General features: G+C 35.6%; 1 protein-coding gene across 2 annotated transcripts in view; it reads right to left on the minus strand.

Annotated features, from left to right (window-relative positions):
• The window catches only part of LRBA (LPS responsive beige-like anchor protein), a 777,508-nt gene that overhangs the window by 150,975 nt on the left and 605,927 nt on the right, over positions 1 to 20,606 (minus strand). For both annotated transcript variants that reach the window (XM_007469901.1, XM_007469902.1), the window contains one exon: positions 1,186 to 1,338. In XM_007469901.1, coding sequence (XP_007469963.1) covers positions 1,186 to 1,338 — 153 coding nt within the window. The remainder of the gene's footprint in view (positions 1 to 1,185; positions 1,339 to 20,606) is intronic.

Genomic DNA, 20,606 nt, shown 5'->3' on the forward strand with positions numbered 1-20,606 from the left:
GACGGTGAGAGGCCCGGGTACCGAAAAAAAAAAAAAAAAAAAAAATGTATATATAATTGTTGGTAGAAAAGGTAAGCATACCAAGAAAACTAAAATGAAATAATTTTCCTTGTTTTAGTAAAATTAAAAACACAATGCAATTTAGGTTTCATTTTTATTTTACTTATTTATTTATTAAATAAATTTATTTGTTTGTTTATTTTTAAATTTTTTGGCTGTTGGGTCTTTGTTGCTGTGCCTGGGCTTTTCTCTAGTTGCGGCGAGTGGGGGCTACTCTTCGTTGTGGTGCAAGGGCTTCTCATTGTCGTGGCTTCTCTTGTTGTGGAGCATGGGCTCTAGGTGCACGGGCTTCAGTAGTTGTGGCACTTGGCTCAGTAGTTGTGGCACTCGGGCTCAGTAGTTGTGGCTCGTGGACCCTAGAGCTCAGGCTAAGTAGTTGTGGTGCATGGCTTAGTTGCTCTGCAGCACGTGGGATCTTCCCAGGCCAGGGATGAACCTGTGTTCCCTGCATTGGCAGGTGGTTTCTTAACCACTGCGCCACCAGGGAAGCCCTAGGTTTCATTTTTAATATGAAGTATGATAAAGAAACTACTTTAAAACTATGAGAATAAAGCTCCCTGATTCTAGGCATTTATGAAAGTTAAAGGCAAAAAGGAAAAGTCATGTATTTTTTCATAAAATAATCCAGAACCCATACAACAGAGGACATTAAAGAGTCCACAGGAGAGGATTATGAAGAGTTGTCTGTAAGCACAATGATTATTGCACTTTTCACTTTTTAAGTTTTCATATTCTAAATATTAGATGAAGATTTCCTTCAAAAGACAGATACAGCATATAATTTGAAAATTTTGTTTCTATTATCAAAATGTACAATGGCCTTCCAGCCTGAACACAGAATGATGTTCTTCTGCTAGTATAAGAAACTCATATTTGAAAAAGCATAAATTCTATAAGAAATTCACTTATAATCTTGAATCATCATGTTCATATAAAAGTAACCATCATGTTCATATAAAAGACTTTATAAAGTATATATGGAGATTCATGAACTATTACGTCACTTTTAGTTATCCCTATCAACTAGTTTTGCCCAGAAGAGCAAGGGTTAATGATTATACCAACACATGAAACATACTTTGAGAAAAGGCTCATGACAGACAGAGTAGATGATTACTATCTTACCAATCTGTTTATGCGAACAAATTCTTCTGAGGTTTTGGCCCAAGGAGGAAGTTCAACATCAGACACTACTGTCCCATCATCCATCACTCCAAGATTATAATTATTGAAGTTGACAAACATCTCAGGGAGATAATAAAATTCAGGGATCAACTCCTATATAAAAATAAAAGACAATGTCATATTATAAATTGTAGAATACTGACTAGGTATTCATAAAAGGGCTGATCATTTCCTATTGTGCAGAAGAACAAAATAAACATAGGAAAGTTTTTACTCTTTTCATATCATAGCCCTATCACAAAGTTCTATTAAGGTAGACAGATCCCATCCAACCAAATTTAAATAACACCTTACTGGGTGGTCACATGCTTTCCTTTAGGACAAGTTTTACAAACTCAAAACTCTTATATACCAACATTTGAGCAATATTTGAGCTTTGACAAGATGTAAACAGAGTTTAACATGCTGTAATATCAACAACAGCTAAACTAGATTTTTTTGAGGTATATGGAATTTTTGCCAGAAAAAAACAAAATCTTTATAAGCATTAAAATGCTTTGGTCCATCACCAACCAGGAAGATATTCATTGCATTTAGCCATGGTGTAACAGTATGTTTTGCTCACATTTCAAAACATTCAAGTTTAGTTTTAGGGTACTAACTCTTATAAAAGATCAAAATTTATAATCAGCCTAGAAAATGACCTGCATGAGAAACTAAGTAATATAAACATGACTTTAATAAGGACATTTAAAATACACTTTAACAGGATACTTAATAAGCAGAAAAATGCAGCCAGTTAGGTTTTTGTGTACAATAAGCCCCATGTATAACTATTTCAGAGGTCCTACAGATCAGACTTGAAATCCAGTCTTGACATGGGTCAGTGACTCAGTGGTCTTTCAGATACCCCCTCAGGGCCAGCTATGGCAGGCCCGGCTTTTCAAATGGTTGAGTGAAATAGGGAGGTCATCAGATTTTGGACAAGGTCAGTATGAACTCACTAGAGCAAAGAAAAAAAATTCAGCAGGAATTAAGCTATTATCACCTCCATCATCCATGTGAAATGTTCCTTGACTTTGAATTGTACATCCTTTGTTTACAATCACAATAATTAACTAAGCAGGGTAGAAATTAGCTTGTCCTCCAAATGCCTGACAACCACCTGATCATTGACTTGCAAAACATTTAAACTGAACAAAATTAATTTTTTTAAAAGGAAGATCCTGTTAAGTTTAACCATAAATGAAATGATGCAATGTTCATACAACAATTTTAAGATCTCTTCTCCAAAATGATGCATATAAGTCTAATTGACAAAAGACATATTTTATACAACAAAAAGCTATATTCAATTTGTTTTAGCTAAATAACTTACTGCATGACATGAGTCAAGTACTAAAATAAACTCTAAATAAACATCCCATTTAATCTTCACAACAACTTATCACAATCTTCACAACAACTTTACAAGGTAAGGTATCATCTCCATTTAAAAAATTAACTAAGGCTCAAATAAGTTAAGTAATATGCCTAAGGTTATGCAGCTGATTTATGATAAATTTGGAACTTAGATCAAGATTTGTTTAACTCTAAAGCCTGTGTCCTTAATCAGCAAAAAAGCATGGGTTCTATTACATAATATATACAGTGCTAAACATTTAAAATATGTTTTTAACATATATTCTAAGCAATTTTTTTAAAAAATTAAACAAAACCTTTTCATTCTCCCATGATAAGAAAACAACTGGTTCTCCTGAAAAAAATATTTTATTTATATATGTGTATATGTATATATACCACACATATAGGAAGAATTTAAAAAATATGCTATAATTATTTACCCATATATAAATATGTCACTTTATAACTATCAATTTGCTGAAGTATACATTCAATAAATTCCAACTTTGAGAAAATTTCCTAAAATGTCTTATTTTCACTCCATATTACTTGTGCTAGTAAAGAGGAATGTTACTATTGCCAAGTCTTGTTCTACAACAGTAATGGAGGACCATGCCTTCCTTGTGTATTCAAAATCAAAAGCAGCATTTTGGTTTAATTAATTACTTATTCTTTAAATTTCAATAATACCTGCCCACCCGTACCCTCACCCTAATGCTCTCACAATTAGAGGATATTGTCCTTCTTTTGCCTGTTATACTCATTATGCTTCTATATAATTCTCCTAGGAATCAAAATAATGGCTGAATTATAGATGTTAGGTTTCTCCCAAGTTTTGGGAGATCAGTCATCTGCATTATAAATCAGAGATATATATTGCATAGTAAAAATATGCAAAAAATATATTCTTTCTTGAGACCATGCCTAGACAGCAGACGAAGACCCAACACAGCCATAAATAAATAAATTTATTAATAAATACATTCAATTAACAGAAATATATTTTGTTTGTGGCCTACTTTATTTAAACACATAAATTTATTATGAATTTATTTTATTTTAATGTTGACAGCTTACTCTAAATATAAATTCAGTTAACTCAAAATTAAATGGAGCAAAATTACACATAAAATAAACAAGAAACTTGTAATAAAAGATATGAAGAAAGCAATTTAAAATCTTACTGGACTATGTTAAACATTCAGTTGCATAATTTCTGTAATGCTGGGAGGGAGTAATAATTTATCAGTTTCCATAATTACCATAGATTTTATTTGCAATTTCCTATTAAAGATAGATACCCTATAATTTTGTAGCGTGGACATTATAAAAATATTTCACAATTAAGATTTTAAACTTTATTAATTAAAAATTAAGCTTAACACTTCACTTGAAATTTATTGAGATAGGAATTTTATGTTTTGCTTCTTTATTTTTTACCTCCCAACCTCCCACCCCATACACTTCTCCAATTTCAAGAGAGTTGTCAGGCATTTCCAGAACATTTGCAAGGTCCAGAGCAGAGACCTCCTGAAGACATCCTCTTTTTCTGTCCTTTGTGAAAGTTTAAGCAAACAGGAGATTATGTAAAATGTCTAGGAGAAGCAGTGTCAAAGGTTAATATTTTTAAAAAGACAGAAACCAAAGAAGAGTTTTTCCTCAAGATTAGGGAACCAAGTTTCTCAAAATCTGTAGTCAGCTTTCTTTAGCCTGAGGGCAAGGGGAGGGGATGAAGAGGTTAGGCTGGAACCTAGGGGATGGTAAGTGGTAATCAAGGTCCCTACTTTTCCATATAGTGCCTCTGTATAAATTAGAAAAAAGCAATCATTCTGGGCTAATTCAGCCCCAAGAGAACTCAGTTTGGTAAGTGCAGTACAGGTTGGATTTCTGCTTCTCCTTTCCTTCAGTCAAGCACCCTTACATAGAGAACAATTTGCCCACCTCTACACAATGGCTTCATGATGGTGCACTTACGGAAGACAGTCCCTTGGCACCAGGGCTTTTGGCATCAACAAGTATTTCTTAACTCAAGCTTAGATAATCAGCAGAGCTGCCAGCTTCTAAAAGACCATGTGTCCTAGACAATGAAGGTATTACTAGTGAACAAGATGAACTGAAGATGTGAGAGCCAATTTTCTAGGTATCACATAAGCCTGGATCTCATTCAAGCCCTGGGAAAAGGAGGTCTCTGCCCTACCCATCTAATAACTGAAAGAACTTCCTACTAGCATAATATAAAGAAGATTTGAATTCAAATTAGGACATTTCTTATATACTTGAGTTGCTGGTTATGAATTAATACATACAGGTGACATGTGAACAACACTGGGGTTAGGGTTCCTACTCTCTACTCAGTCAAAAATCTGAGTGTTATTTATAGTTGGCACTCCTTATCTGCAGTTCCTCTGTATCCCACATGGGTGGTTCCAAATCCATGGATTCAACCAACATTGGACAGGGTACTACTATAGTATTTACTATTTTAAAAAATCCACACATAAGTGGACCTGTGCAGTTCAAAACCATGTTGTTCAAGAGTCAACTGTATTTCAGTGATAAAAAGTTACCAATATATTCACTGACAATTATTTCTAGGTGACAAAATGGTAGAGAGAATTCAGTATGAGCAGTACAAATGGTAGAGAGAATTCAGTATGAGCAGTACAAAATGGTAGAGAGAATTCAGTATGAGCAGTACAAAACCATTATTTAATTGATCATTTGATATAAGCTGTAGGTAGGTATGAAGAGTGATATAACACATCATAATCACAAAAAGCATTTATTTCATTTTTAGTCTGCAAAGAACTGTGTTAGGATCTGGGATATGGAGACGTGAGTGCTACTTCCCCTCTACAGATCAGATCACAGATCTAACAGGGAAAGGATTCATTTTTTAGGAGGAAATTGGTTGTAGGCACAAATAGTACTCTAGAAATTCAAAAGAGAAAAGGATGTCTAAAAGTTGGGGTGGGCAGAGAAAGCTTTAGGGAAAAGAACATAATACATTGTACTTCCCTAATATAACACTCATCAAACTGTATTGTTCCCTCTAAATTGACGGCTCCAGGAGATAAAGGACTTTAAGTATCTTGTTCACTGCTACACCTCCAAAGCCTAGACATAGTGAGTGAAACATGTTAGATATTCAGTAAAAATCTGTTGAATGAATGATTGAAGAATGGTACTTAAAGTCAAAGATAAATATTAGCAGAGGGGAAAGACAAGAACAGTCCTGACAAGGGGAATATCTTAAGAAGAGGTACAGAGATGGAAACTTGCATATATCATGTGTTTCCAGTGATCAATGAAGAACTATTTAGTTGGTTTAGATAGGACTATATACATGGAGTAGGAGATAATTTAAAATTGGACAAATGTTTCCAATAAATTAGCACTGAAAAGAAAGATTACAAAGAATCTAATATAGTACAAAGGACATCATCAAATAAGGACAATTAAGTAAAGGAGTGAGTATATATACTTAAACCATATTACAATCTCATTGGAAGGAAATCTGCATAAGTAAATCAGTTGATGGGAGTTGAATACCCTCTTAACATAAAATAAACATACCGAACGCAACTGAGGTACACCAACATGTAACCAAAAAGATAAATAAGCATATATACTGCCTGAATTTTACTATGGATGACAGTGACATTCAAGTTATAAGTAGAATTCCGTCTTAATCCTAAAAGCATCTTTCTAAGAACTATGCCTTGATATAACACCAAATATTATAGTTCAGAATTATCTCCTTTGACAGATGAAATTTAGTGATAGAGTCAAAGATTATGTCTTTCTAATACTTCTAATGTACATTTACAAAGTGAAGTATGTTTTATATTCATCAGAACAGAACATTCCGCTCTAGATAAAAAACACATGTTCAGCAATTCTTTAAAACATTAGTGGAAAATGATAAGTAAACAACACTGACAGAGGACAGAGATATGTACAATTCACATTTTCTTCTGACTTGCTGACAATAATTTTAATCACTATCAATTAGGCCATCAGGTCTTAGAGGTAAGTAACATGGTCAAAATGTAGTGTATCATCTCTTAAAATAAAAATTTGAAAGGTTCAACCAGAGGTTATACCACAGTTCAGGATAAGCCCATTGCTTTGATCACAAATCCCAAGGCTTTCATGGCATAATGACAAGGATTGGTTGTGACCACACATATGCTTTAGTTTTCTTTTCTAAGGTATGATCCCATTGATATGAATGGCCTCTGCAGCAAGGCTGTATGATTCACCTTCTAATAGTCACCAATTCTATCCATTGAATTAAAACCATCACTGAATCAATAATACCTGGGTAATCATGCCAAAAACTAGTCTATTCATCCAAAGAAACAAGATAATAAAACCTGAAATAAAAACCAAGATGCTACTTCAGAACTAAAGTTAAATTTTAATTTTATTTTTACTAAAATATGAAATCCTGACAAGTCAAACATAAGCACGATAGCAAGGTAACTAACTTAATGTATACTGCTTTGGGGATACTGATGGTAAAAAAAGATGTGAAAGCAAAATTTTAGCTTTTTACATTGGAAAAACTGTATATTTTATGAAGGAAAAAATCCAAAGTAAACTTTCTTAATGAACAAGAAAAGAGTTGATGAACAATATATATTTTTAAAAAGTAAATGTTCTGATACACATTAACTTGCAAGTATTTATTTTGTTAGCCCACAAATGAGAAAATCTTTTAGAAAGTTATTAGAATTGAATTGAAACTATAAGTCATTTTAAATGGACTGCATCTCTGAAAGTATTCAAATTGATATTTAGTTTCTCCATATTGAGTAGATAAAATGCTATTTTCTTCCTTTAGTAAAAGAAATGTTAACAGCAATTTTTAAATTGGAGAAGAAAAAATAATCTATAATGCTTCCAGACAGATCAAATAAATACTGTATGGTTTTAGATATTAAACTTGCATTTCAAATTCAAAATAAAGAAAAATCATGGATTACAAATGAACAAACAGATAATCTATCTCAATCTAATACAGTAAAGAAAATAACTGGATTTGCGTCTTATCTATTCAACTTACTGGTCATGTGCTTTTAATTTAATTTTTCTGACCCTTACTTACCTCAGTCGCCTCTTCTAAAACACGGGTTGTTGTGTGGCTAATGAGATAATACAGAATTCTACATGCACAAAAGATGTTACTACTACCACTACTACTACTACTATTATTATTATCATTAATGTGGCCCCTGATAACAATCCCAAATTAGAGAGTGAACTTGCCTGATTCTTAAAGTCAACAGGTAATTCACTGATTGTGGCCATTCTTAAAAGCTTTTAACATAATCCTAAGGGAATTTAATAAAATTTACTTGTAAAAGTAAATATGACCACAAAAATATTTGAGACTTAATAGTTCCTACTAAATAGCTATCACATTCAAAACAAATTTATTTATTTTTTTATTAGCAATGACAGTACAGTTCAACGTGCCTCACTTTATGATGAATACTCTCAATACTTTATAGTTCTCTCCTGCTTTCAACACATGTTTTTTCACTTCTAAATTTGGACTGGACATCTTTGCTGAGCCTTTTGCTGTTCCAGACTCCTATCTTCAAGGAAATTGTAATTTGGGGAGAGATTAATGGACATTAATAATACAAATAATGGGTAAGCTATGACTGCCAGAAGAGAAGACATAAATAAAATGCCCACCTTAAATCTTCTCTGGAACAATTTGTATAATACATGAGTATGGAGGAGAACAGTTAATATCAGTATTTATAAACATATTAATGAACAGTCTACATTTTTACACTGAACAAAAATATCGTAAGATCACCAGGTCAAAAAACAAATTACAGCTGACCTGTGTACATTTTTATAATTCAGGAAGATAGGAACATTTTCTAAGTGTTTTTAAAAAACGTTTTTTTCTGCCCACTATGTAGGCAGCATAAGAAGAAAAATATTCAGTTTTTCAAGTAATTTTTCTCGAAGAACACACGAAAAAGAAATGGTTCATTGTAGACATAAAGAGTACAAAGTTCAAAGCTAAAAAAAAATAGTACATGGGTCATTTAACCTATTGATGCATGAAGAAGAAAAGTGTTAAAAGGGGTTAAATTAACAAATCTGTAAGTTATGTATAAAAACAAGGATGAACACATATATAGTTCAGTTAGAGTATGAGTGTTCTACATTGTTAAGAGAGTGGCAAGAAAGCTTGAGCTGACTCTAATGTGGTTGTGAGTGTGTGTGTGGCGGGGGGTGGAAGAGGGACTGACCAAAAAAGAAAGAGAGAGAGAGAAGAAAGAGAGAAAGGGAGGGAGAGGAAGACAGAGAAGAAAGTAAAAAGAGGGGGAGAAAGACAGAGGGAGAATGAAGAGAGATAAAGAGAAGGAGGGAGGGAAGTAAAGAGGAAGGAAGGAAGGAAGGGAGGGAGGGAGGGAAGTACATATGCCAGAAATGTGCAAAGGATGGATAGAAAAGGGTAAGATTTTAATTTTACTTTCTTTTAGCATTTAAAAAATTCTGAATTATTTAAAAGTTTGTTTGAAAATAGGAAGAATAAATGTAGAAACTAAAACTATCAAATCATCCTAATTTAAGCTTTTTCTCTTAACAAATACATCAAGAAATAAATGTCCAGCAATTATGTTCTACTAACTGTAGCTAAACATTTTCTTATAAATGGCTCTAAAGCTGATGCTATCAGCATCTGTGGAATGTATTATGGTAGAAGACATGCTGAAAGAGGAAAAAAGAAACCTAACTTATCTTCAGATCACAGCCCCTGGGATTTCTGAGGTAGTGGAGGGCAAGTCAAAGGTCTCATGTTTAACAAATCTCACAAGACACAAATAGAACTATTCTCTGATCATCTCTATTTTGTATTATTACTTCTAACAAACAGGTATACACTTAATACCTTTAAGGGTTAATTTTTAAAGCTAAAACTAATTCTTGTAATATTACTGATAGTCATTTATTTTTAAAATATTATTTAGTAAGTTCTTAGGATTTAATTGCGCTCTATTTACTTAATTTTAAGTATGGAATATGCTGTACTGACCCTACTGATTTCATAACAATAAAATTTTACATTCATCACTAATGATACACAATAAATTATAAGATAGATTTTATTTTATTTTATTTTATTTCTGCGGTACGCTGGCCTCTCACTGCTGTGGCCTTTCCCATTGCGGAGCACAGGCTCCAGACGCGCAGGCTCAGCGGCCATGGCTCATGGGCCCAGCCGCTCCGCGGCATGTGGGATCTTCCCGGACGGGGCATGAACCTGTGTCCCCTGCATTGGCAGGCGGACTCTCAACCACTGAGCCACCAGGGAAGCCCAGATTTTTAAACTGAATATCCAAGATACAATCAGTGACAGGATATCCACATGGACTTCTTTTGTAAAGCTATAACAGTAAAAACTCAATGTGCCTTAATTGTAAAAGTGTAGAAAATTAGAGCATTAACAACTCTTAGTCAGCAGATGACGTTCAGCCACCAGTTGTCTTGTGGAGAGATAGGCCCCCTTCCTAAAATACGAGATATTAGTAGCCCCATTGGAGCACCTACCCATTGGATTTTGCTGTGCCTTTCTGGCATAAATGGCCATACACTCTCCTTTTTCTCCTCAGATTACCTCTCTGTTTTTCCCAGGCTTTTTCACTGATGCCTCTTTTCTCAATATCTTTATATCTACTCATTCTTTCAACCAATATTTATTGATTTCTAACTAAATGTTCTAAATGCTGAGGTTACCAAATGAATGACACACAAAACCCCCACCTTCACAGAACTGTAGCTATGGAGACATAACATAAACAAACTAATATATGTACTGTGTCAAATGGTGGCAAGTATTATGTTAAAAAAAAAGATGAAGGGATAGAGAATGATGGCGGTTGGGCAGTGTTATTTTAGAGAGGGTGTCCAGGGAAGTCCACTCTGAGGAGGTGACATTTAAGCAGAGACCTGAATGAAAAAAATGGAATGACCGAAGCATTATCTGGGGGAAAGTGGTTCAGGCAGAGACAACGTAATATGCAAAGCCACCAAAACAGGAGTGGGCTTGGCATTTATTTTTTGGCCATGCCGCCCAGCTTGCGGGAACTTAGTTTCCCAACCAGGGATCGAACTTGGGCCAATGGCAATGAAAGCGCAGCCTCCTAACCACTGAAATGCCAGGGAACTCCTGGGCTTGGCATTTTTGAAAAGGAACCACAACAAAAGCAAGTGAGGCTGCAGGAGAGTAAAAGAGATGTGTCATCAAAGAGGCAACCGGGTAACACAGGGCCTCAGTGGCTACGTTAAGAACCTGAATTTTGCTCTAAGCTAGATGAGTAGGCACTGGATGGATGTGAGCACACGGATATGATCTGATTTATAATATAAAAAGATTATTCTTGCTGCCGTATGGAGAAAACACCACATGGGGAGCACGGGAAGTGAGAACTTACAGTTACTTGGGCCAGGGCCCTCGTGATGGACGTGGTGATAACTGGTCAGATTCTAGACATATTCTGAAGGTTGATAAGATGAGCAGTGAGGTGTATGTGATAGGCAGGAATCCAAGATTCCAAGTTTTCTAAAGGTCTGAGCAAACTGGATAAACAGTGCTGTCTTTCACTGAGATGGCAAATGCAGGTATTGAGCAGGACTTTTTCCTTAGGGTAGGGAGGAGGGTAAGAGGGAAAGACAGAGTTTGATATTGGACATGTTCAGTTTAAAATGCCTGTAAGCATACATTTAGCTCAAAGGGAGCTAGGTATATAGCTCTAGAATTCAGGGGAGAGCCACGAGGTAAGGTGTGATCACCTAGGGAGCAAGTGTTGACACTAGAAGAAATCTAAAGATGAGGCCGAAAGGTACTCCAGTAATTTAGGGGATGAAAACAAGATAATCCAGTAAAGGAGACTGAAAAAAAGGCAAAAAGATAATAGCCAGGAGAAGATGGCTCCTTCACCAAGTGGAGAAAATGTTACAAGGAAAATGGATAAATTAATTGTGTCAATAATGCTGACAGATCAAGTACCATGAGAACTGAAAATCTGCATTTGACAACATGGAAATTGCTCATCAATGACTCTGACAAGACTGATTTCGATAACATGGTGGAGAAGAAAGCTTGATTCGAGCGGGCTCAGGAGATGATGGGAGGAGTTCAAGATAAGTATCGCCTAATATTCCTTCTTACCCTACATGCCTCTGACACTATTCTGAAGCTTAGGTTTGAATTTTCAACTAGTAGGTGATAATACCCTGGTTATTCTGAAAATATATCAATGTGTCAAAAACTGAATTCACACATTTGGTCTCCATACCAGCTTCATTATAATTCATAGCATCATCATTTATCTAGGCACCCAATCTAAAGAATCAACTTTATGCCTTCCTATCCCTTTACAGTCAACCAAGTGCCAAATCCTGGAGAATTACTTTTAACCCACCTCTTGAGTCATTCCCTTAGCTCTTTGACTAGTTGAGGCTCCTACAGTCTTAACTTTTAACTGTCACAGCCTCCTAAAATTTCTCCCTACCTCCAGCTCTCATCTCTCTTCCCCATTCCCAGTACTTTCCATACCGCTGCCAAAGTGCCTTTTTTTTTTTTTTTAAATAATAGAGCCAATTAGTACAAAATCTTAAATGGATCCTCATTGCCTATAGCAGGGGATGGTAAAGTACAGCCTAGGGGCCAAAACGCTGCCACCTGTTTTTGTAAATGAAATTTTATGGGAACACAGTCACACTTATCTGTTTACATATGATCTATGGCTACTCTTGGGCTATGGTGGTAGAGCTGAGTAGCTGTGACAGAGGTTGCACGGACTGCGAAATGAAAAATATCTTGAGAATATTATTGAGGGTCTTCATATTAGACCACAACTGCCTTTCAGTATTTCTCCTTCTCTATGTTTCCTACACACCAAGCACATAACACCAATTAGCAGACCAATAAGCATTCCCCAATGTGCTAAGCCTTTTCTCTGAATTTTGTTCATGTCATTTTCTTTGCTCAGAATACTCTTCTATATTTAATCAAAGCATTAATTTAATAAATGTTTTAGTGCCTACTGTGTTCCAGGTACTGTTTTAAGCTCTAGGAATAAACCAATGAGCAAAACAGTCCAGATTCATGCTCTCATGGAGCTAATGTTCCAGTGGGATAAGATATAAATAATAAACAGAGACATGTATGTTGGATGGTGAGTGATATGAAGAAAACTGAAATTGAGAAGTGAGTTAAAGTGCATGGGATGAGGCATGTACTTTTAAAGAAAGAGGACAGAGAAGGCCTTACTAAGAAGGTGACTTTTTTTTTTGAATTTTATTTTATTTTTTTATACAGCAGGTTCTTATTAGTCATGAATTTTATACACATCAGTGTATACAAGTCAATCCCAATCTCATCCCACCCTCATTCCCCCTTGGTATCCATAAGTTTGTTCTCTACATCTGTGTCTCTATTTCTGCTTTGCAAGAAAGTTCATCTGTACCATTTTTTTTAGATTCTACATATAAGTGATATTATACTATATTTGTTTTTCTCTTTCTGACTTACTTCACTCTGTATGACAGTCTCTAGGTCTATCCATGACTCTGCAAATGGCACTATTTCGTTCCTCCTTATGGCTGAGTAATATTCCATTGTATATATGTACCACATCTTCTTTATCCACTCGTCTGTCGATGGGCATTTAGGTTGCTTCCATGACCTGGCTATTGTAAATAGTGCTGCAATGAACACTGGATTGTGTGCATGTGTCTTTTTGAATTATGGTTTTCTCTGGGTATATGCCCAGTAGTGGGATTGCTGGGTCAAATGGTAATTCTATTTTTAGTTTTTTAAGAAACCTCCATACTGTTCTCCATAGTGGCTGTATCAATTCACATTCCCACCAACAGTGCAAGAGGGTTCCCTAAGAAGGTGACATTTGAGTAAAGACTTGAAATGGCTGAAGGAATGAATCCATAAGGATATCTGGAGGAATTTTTCAGGTGAAAAGAAAAGTAAAAGCAAAGGCCCTGAGGTGGGAAGATACCTGGAGTTTGTGAGGAATACCAAGGAGGTCCTGTTCGGCTAGAACAGAGTGGACAAGAGGGCAAATGGTACAAAGAGGTCAAGACGTAACAGGATTATGGAGGGGAGGGGTAGTTGCTGTAGGGTCTTGCACTGTAAGGACTTCAGCTTTTACTTGCAACAGCTTTTACTCAGAAACCATTAACTAAGAAAGGGAAGACTGTGAGAAGAGCAGGTTTAAAGGAATGAAGATCAGGAATTTGGTTCTGAATGTGTTAAATCTGAGATACATTTTACATGCTAAAATGGAGATGCCAAGGAGCGAGTCAGATATCAGGATAAATGTACATGCTAGAGATGTAAATCTAGGAGGTGGAAGGCTCCCTTGCATCCTTTAAGATACAACTCAAACACCACTTACTCTGTGAAGTCATTCACAACCCCACTTCCTCCAGGAAGAATTAATTTCATTTTGTTTATATCTTATTATAGCACTTGGCACTGTCTAACTTGTATTAAAAATAGTTTTATGTATACCTGTCGTTCTCACCTGGAGATATGTGAAGTAAAGAACTGTGTTTATCTTACCCTTTTAACCCCAAACACTCCCTACTATGTATTGCATATGATAAAATAATCAATAAATGCTGGCTTAACTAAATGTGTTTGGGGGACTTGAATTCACCTGTCATAGGAAGTTTTCTGCCTGAAGGTAGGGAGCTAGATCCCCATGCCCTAACTAAACTTGTTCCTCTTCTGTGTTCTCTAAGTACATGTCCAAAGTCAAATTTAATTTCTCTCTCATCTTAGGAGACAAATCAATCAGCAAATCCTAACAGTTCTTACCTTTTAATTATGTCTTAAATTCATAACATTTCTCTAGTACCACTGCCACTACTGAGTTTAAGCCTCCACTGCCTCTCACCCCATTACTTTAACAGCTTACTTACTGTTTCCACTCCTGCTCAGTGTAATACAAACACCGATCACAGCGGTCACTTAAAACCACAAAATCTCCTCTGCTTTGACCTTTCCAGGATCTCCCCACTGCCCCCAGGATAAAGTCCAACCTCCTTACTAAAGCTTATAAGGCACCCCATGATAGGCCCTGAATTGCCTCTTTCCTCTCCCTTCTCATTTCAGATCTTGCAGCTATGAGCCACAGATCCTTTATTATACTGAATTGCTAGAATGCTTTTATCGTCAGTACCCCATTTAATGCAAATGTTCACTGAAGGCAATGCTCTGTATCATTTGATGCTGTATCACAACCAGGACCTGACTGTGCATAAACTCAATTAAAATAAAAACTTTAAAAATCAAATGCTATCTCAGGACTCCACCAAACTTGTTACCCTAAGTTTATTTTTAGCACAGGTTATTTTAAAATATATTTTTGTACTAAATTCCAAGCTTCTAGAGAAGTATAGTTCTCCAACAATCTCCATGTAAAAGATGTAAAGAATGTAAAAGATCCATTTACTACTGCCCCCTTTCTAAAATAAGGAACCTAGCTGACATTTATGACTCCACTCTCGGATCCTGATTTGTTAATCATTTCTATAGGAGAGAAGGAAAAAAGTTTAAACTGCAGCAAATCAGATTCGATTTAATCATTAGATTAAATTTATTGACACTAAAGGTACCTGAAAACGTGTATGCTGCCTGCTGCCTCAACAGGGAGCTGCGGGGGTGGGGAATCAGTAACAATGAACTGCCCAGAAAAGCTTAGATATTTGCCTAATATTTACACGTGACTGCCTTATGAAATTCATTCAAGCTTTATGAGTCTGATTTGTTCCACAAGATTTGGTTATGATGGTTCAGGCTGAAGACAGTAATCTATTTTGTACCTCAGTTTCTAAACTTAAATGATTTTTTTAAAACTTGAAACAGAGTTTGCTGGGGGATTTTTTTTTTTTCTTTGAGAAAGAATTGGGTATCTGTATTTTTAAAATGGATAGGGTTGCATCAAGGGATGTAGGACTTCTTTGAAGCATAGCATCAGCGTGACCTATGATAACCACCCTTTTCTTTCTTTTTTTTAACATCTTTACTGGAGTATAATTGCTTTACAATGTTGTGTTAGTTTCTGCTGTACAACAAAGTGAATCAGCTATATATGTATACATATATCCCCATATTCCCTCCCTCTTTCGTCTCTCTCTTACCCTCCCTATCCCACCCCTCTAAGTGGTCACAAAGCACTGAGCTGATCTCCCTGTGCTATGTAGCTGCTTCCCACTAGCAATCTATTCTACATTTGGTAGTGTATATATGTCAATGCTACGTTCTCACTTCGTCCCAGCTTACCCTTCCCCCTCCCCATGTCCTCAAGTCCATTCTCTATGTCTGCATCTTTATCCTGCCCTGCCCCTAGGTTTATCAGAACCATTTCTTTTTTTAAGATTCCATATATATGTGTTAGCATATGGTATTTGTTTTTCTCTTTCTGACTTACTTCACTCTGTATGACAGACTCTAAGTCCATCCACCTCACTACAAATAACTCAATTTCATTTTTTATGGCTGAGTAATATTCCATTGTATATACGTGCCACATCTTCTTTATCCATTCATCTGTCGATGGACACTTAGGTTGCTTCCATGTCCTGGCTATTGTAAATAGTGCTGTAATGAACATTGTGGTACATGACTCTTTTTGAATTATGGTTTTCTCAGGGTATATGCCCAGTAGTGGGATTGCTGGGTCATATGGTAGTTCTATTTGTAGTTTTTTAAGGAACCTCCATACTGTTCTCCATAGTGGCTGTATCAATTTACATTCCCACCAACAGTGCAAGAGGGCTCCCTTTTCTCCACACCCTCTCCAGCATTTATTGTTTGTAGATTTTTGGATGATGGCCATTCTGACTGGTATGAGGTGATACCTCATTGTAGTTTTGATTTGCATTTCTCTAGTGATTAGTGATGTTGAGCAGCCTTTCATATGTTTGTTGGCAATCGGTATATCTTTAGAGAAATGTCTGTTTAGGTCTTCTGCCCATTTTTGGATTGCATTGTTTGTTTTTTTGATATTGAGCTGCATGAGCACTTGTACATTTTGGAGTTTAATCCTTTGTCCGTTTCTTTGTTTGCAAATATTTTTTCCCATTCTGAAGGTTGTCTTTTCATCTTGTTTATGGTTTCCTTTGCTGTGCAAAAGTTTTTCCTAAAATAAATTTATTTATTTATTTATTTACTTACTTATGGCTGCGTTGGGTCTTCGTTGCTGCATGTAGGCTTTCTCTAGTTGTGGTGAGCAGGCACTACTCTTCGTTGCAATGCGCAGGTTTCTCATTGCGGTGGCTTCTCTTGTTGAGGAGCACGGGCTCTAGGTATGCAGGCTTCAGTAGTTGTGGCACATGGGCTCAGTAGTTGTGGCTCACGGGCTCTGGAGCACAGGTTCAGTTCTTGTGGCGCATGGACTTAGTTGCTCCGTGGTATGTGGGATCTTCCTGGACAAGGGATCAAACCCATGTCCCCTGCATTGGCAGGTGGATTCTTAACCACTGTGCCACCAGGGAAGGTCCTTGCAAAAGCTTTTAAGTTTCATTAGGTTCCATTTGTTTATTTTTGTTTTTATTTCCATTTCTCTAGGAGATGGGTCAATAAGGATCTTGCTGTGATTTATGTCATAGAGTGTTCTATGTTTTCCTCTAAGAGTTTTATACTGTTTGGCCTTACATTTAGGTCTTTAATCCATTTTGAGTTTATTTTTGTATATGGTGTGAGGGAGTGTTCTAATTTCATTCTTTTACATGTAGCTGTCCAGTTTTCTGCTGGGGGATTTTAAAATATTATTTATCACAGTGATGATTCTCCAACCCAATTTTAGCACTTTCTATTTCAGTCCTCAAGACTAGCTATTATTGCTACTACCTGTCAGTTCATATTTAGATGGAGTACAACATCAGGAACATTGTTGCTCAAAGAGGAAGAAGGCATTCTTCCTTCCATAAGCAGAAAGCTATCCCTTGGTGTGATGCCAAAACAATGCCCTAAGTCTGCACTGCCAAATGGAGTAGCCATTAGCCACAAGTGGCTATTAAACAACTGAAATGTGGCTAGTCTGAGAAGAGACCTGTTGTAAATATAAAATACACACCAGATCTCAAAGCCTTAATATTTAAAAAAAAAGAATGTAAAATATCCAATTAATAATTTTATATTGATTACATGCTGAAATAAAAATATTTTAGATATATCAGTTTAAATATATTCTTAAAATCAGTTTCACATGGTCCTTTTGAATTTTTAAAATGTGACTACAAGAAAATCTAAAATTATATATGTGATCGTAATTATGGTTGACATTACATTTCTATTGGACAGTGTGGTAAGCCTAGTTAGAGAACTGATCAACACTTCTGAACTCTTTATCTAGACAGAATAAAAAGCATCATTGAGGGTCAGGCCTGAAATGGAACCACCAATGATGAACCGAAACACAAACGAACCCCCCAATTTTAAAATGGTAAATCATGCTAAAAATGAAAGACTGCTTTAGTGAAATCTAATAATGTCTCTTTCTTCTCTGAAATAAAAATAATTAATATTTTAACCTTTATTTCTTAGGAATAACTAATATTTTTTCAGTAAAGTTATTCTGAGTATTAGCAGAATGCAAGAAATAGGGATCCTAAGATATTATAGTGACAGTTCCCCTTTAGCAAAAAAAGTTAAGTACTAGAAATGTTATCATTTTATTCTTATTTTTTCCAAAAAATTAGTTAATTAATTAATTTTTTTTTTTTTTTTTTTTTTTTTTCCTTACGCTGTGCAACTTGCGGGATCTTATTTCCCCCACCAGGGATTGAACTTGTACCCTTGCCAGTGAAAGTGCAGAGTCTTAACCACTGGACTGCCAGAGAATTTCCCTGAAAAAGTAATTTAAATAATCTTCTATCTACCTAACAATATTTCATTTTTGTAAAATGTCATGAAAACATTAGAGAATGCATATTAATTTAGCAAGGTATACTTTAGAAGCCACTCAGTAAAGTGATTCCTACCACCCACTCACATACTTCACTATCCTCTCTCTACTGTTTAACATTTTCCTTCGTATTTCTAGAAACTCTAACAAGACAACACAAATAAAGATCAGACTATAATTAATATGATTCCATCTGAAATATAATGTTATATCTCAATGAAATGTTTATTATAGTAATTTAAATGTGCTTTCTTAATATATTCATTCTTATACATTATATTATTATAATAATTTAAACATGCTTTATAAAGTTATAATGTAACATGAAGAGGCAAGATCAAAAAACAAAAAATAAAAAAGGCATGATTAAATCCCTCCTTAGTTGTAGAAGGACCAACTATAAGGAGGCTCTTTAAATAGCCTATAGCCTGTGCAACCACGTATTATATACTTTTCAAAGTGTTCACTAAGTTGTAGGGTCCAAATTACTGGGTTATTAATATAGAAAATGGAGTAATTTATCAATGTCCTATTCACCTTACAGATATTTTGTTTTTTTTTTTAAAAAAAAAAAAAGGAAAGTTAGGAAAAAATATACATATTGGTTAGAAGAGCAAGTGGGTTTCATCCAAGTTAGTCCTGAAGGAAATTTCTGTGCCTCTGAACATAATGAAATGGTATTTAAGAATAAAGCCGTATCTCTAAGCAGGCTCCAGTCAACGTGACACTTGGAATTTTTAATTCTTTTATTTTTCTTTTAACTTCGGCCTTAACTTTGTACTCTACTTCTTCATTTAGATGCCCTATATAACTAGGCTAGGAAGCTAGAAATTAGGTAGCACAATAACAAGAACTAAAATTCTAGTATTTGTTTAGTAATTGGGGCTGCTTTTATCAAAGTCTGCTGAGGCATTCAAAGGGAAGTGAGATGGATTTGAGTCATTGTTTGTGAAGAAACAAGAGTAATGAGAAAAATAAGGAATGAGAAAGGTAAAGTTCATATGGGTTTTGGGGGTTTTATTTTTTAATGCTGTAGCTGTTTTGTGTGGGTTTATTTATTTATTTATTTTACAAGTGGGGTATTTTAAAGGAAGTGTTTGGGAAAATGGAACCAGACATGTGCTAATTAAAGAATCTTGAGAGAAAAAGAAGGAGATTTAGGAAAAAGAGACAAAACTACAAGGATCTATCACATGTATCTCCCGTCCAACAAAGCATTAAGTGGGAATGTCTAGTACAGAGAGGTAGAAATTTGAAGATATACGCTACCTCTCTACTACAGAGCAGAAAAAAATTCAAATTCATAACTTTGTTCTTGTTTACACTTCTATTACCAAACTTAAGTATGAGGTTGTAACTTGGTCCTGAGATACTTAAAAAATAAAAGAATTTAGGGGCTTCCCTGGTGGTGCAGTGGTTGAGAGTCCGCCTGCCGATGCAGGGGACAGGGCTTCGTGCCCCGGTCTGGGAGGATCCCACATGCCACGGAGCAGCTGGGCCTGTGGGCCATGGCCGCTGGGCCTGCGTGTCTGGAGCCTGTGCTCCGCAACGGGAGGGGCCGCGGCGGTGAGAGGCCCGCGTACCACAAAAAAAAAAGAAAAGAAAAAAAAAGGAATTTAGAAATTAAAAATTTTTTTCATGTCTTCAATTTGATAACAAAAAGTCTTATTAATGTTTTCATATGTCCATATCTCTTATGACTTCTCAAAAGGTTAAAGTAAGTGAAGAAATAGCTTTGAGATTAGAAGTAGGAACCATTATTAAATCTGTTAACTATTCTGATTTACTCTTATCTAATTATCCATTTCAAAATTATCTACTGATGATTCTTAAGGAATATGATAATTTCAAGAGTATTTCAGAGTACATTATTTGTGCTATTAAAAATTCCTATAGATGTTCCAATATAAAAGATTATTTCTGGGGACTTCCCTGGTGGTCCAGTGATTGAGAGTCCATCTTGCAATGTAGGGGACGCCAGTTCGATCCCTGGTTGGGGACTAAGATCCCACATGCCACGGAGCAACTAAACCCATGTGCTCTGGAGCC

The sequence above is a fragment of the Lipotes vexillifer genome, unplaced genomic scaffold, assembly GCF_000442215.2.
Source record: "Lipotes vexillifer unplaced genomic scaffold, Lipotes_vexillifer_v1.1 scaffold755, whole genome shotgun sequence".
NCBI classification, from domain to species: domain Eukaryota; kingdom Metazoa; phylum Chordata; class Mammalia; order Artiodactyla; family Lipotidae; genus Lipotes; species Lipotes vexillifer.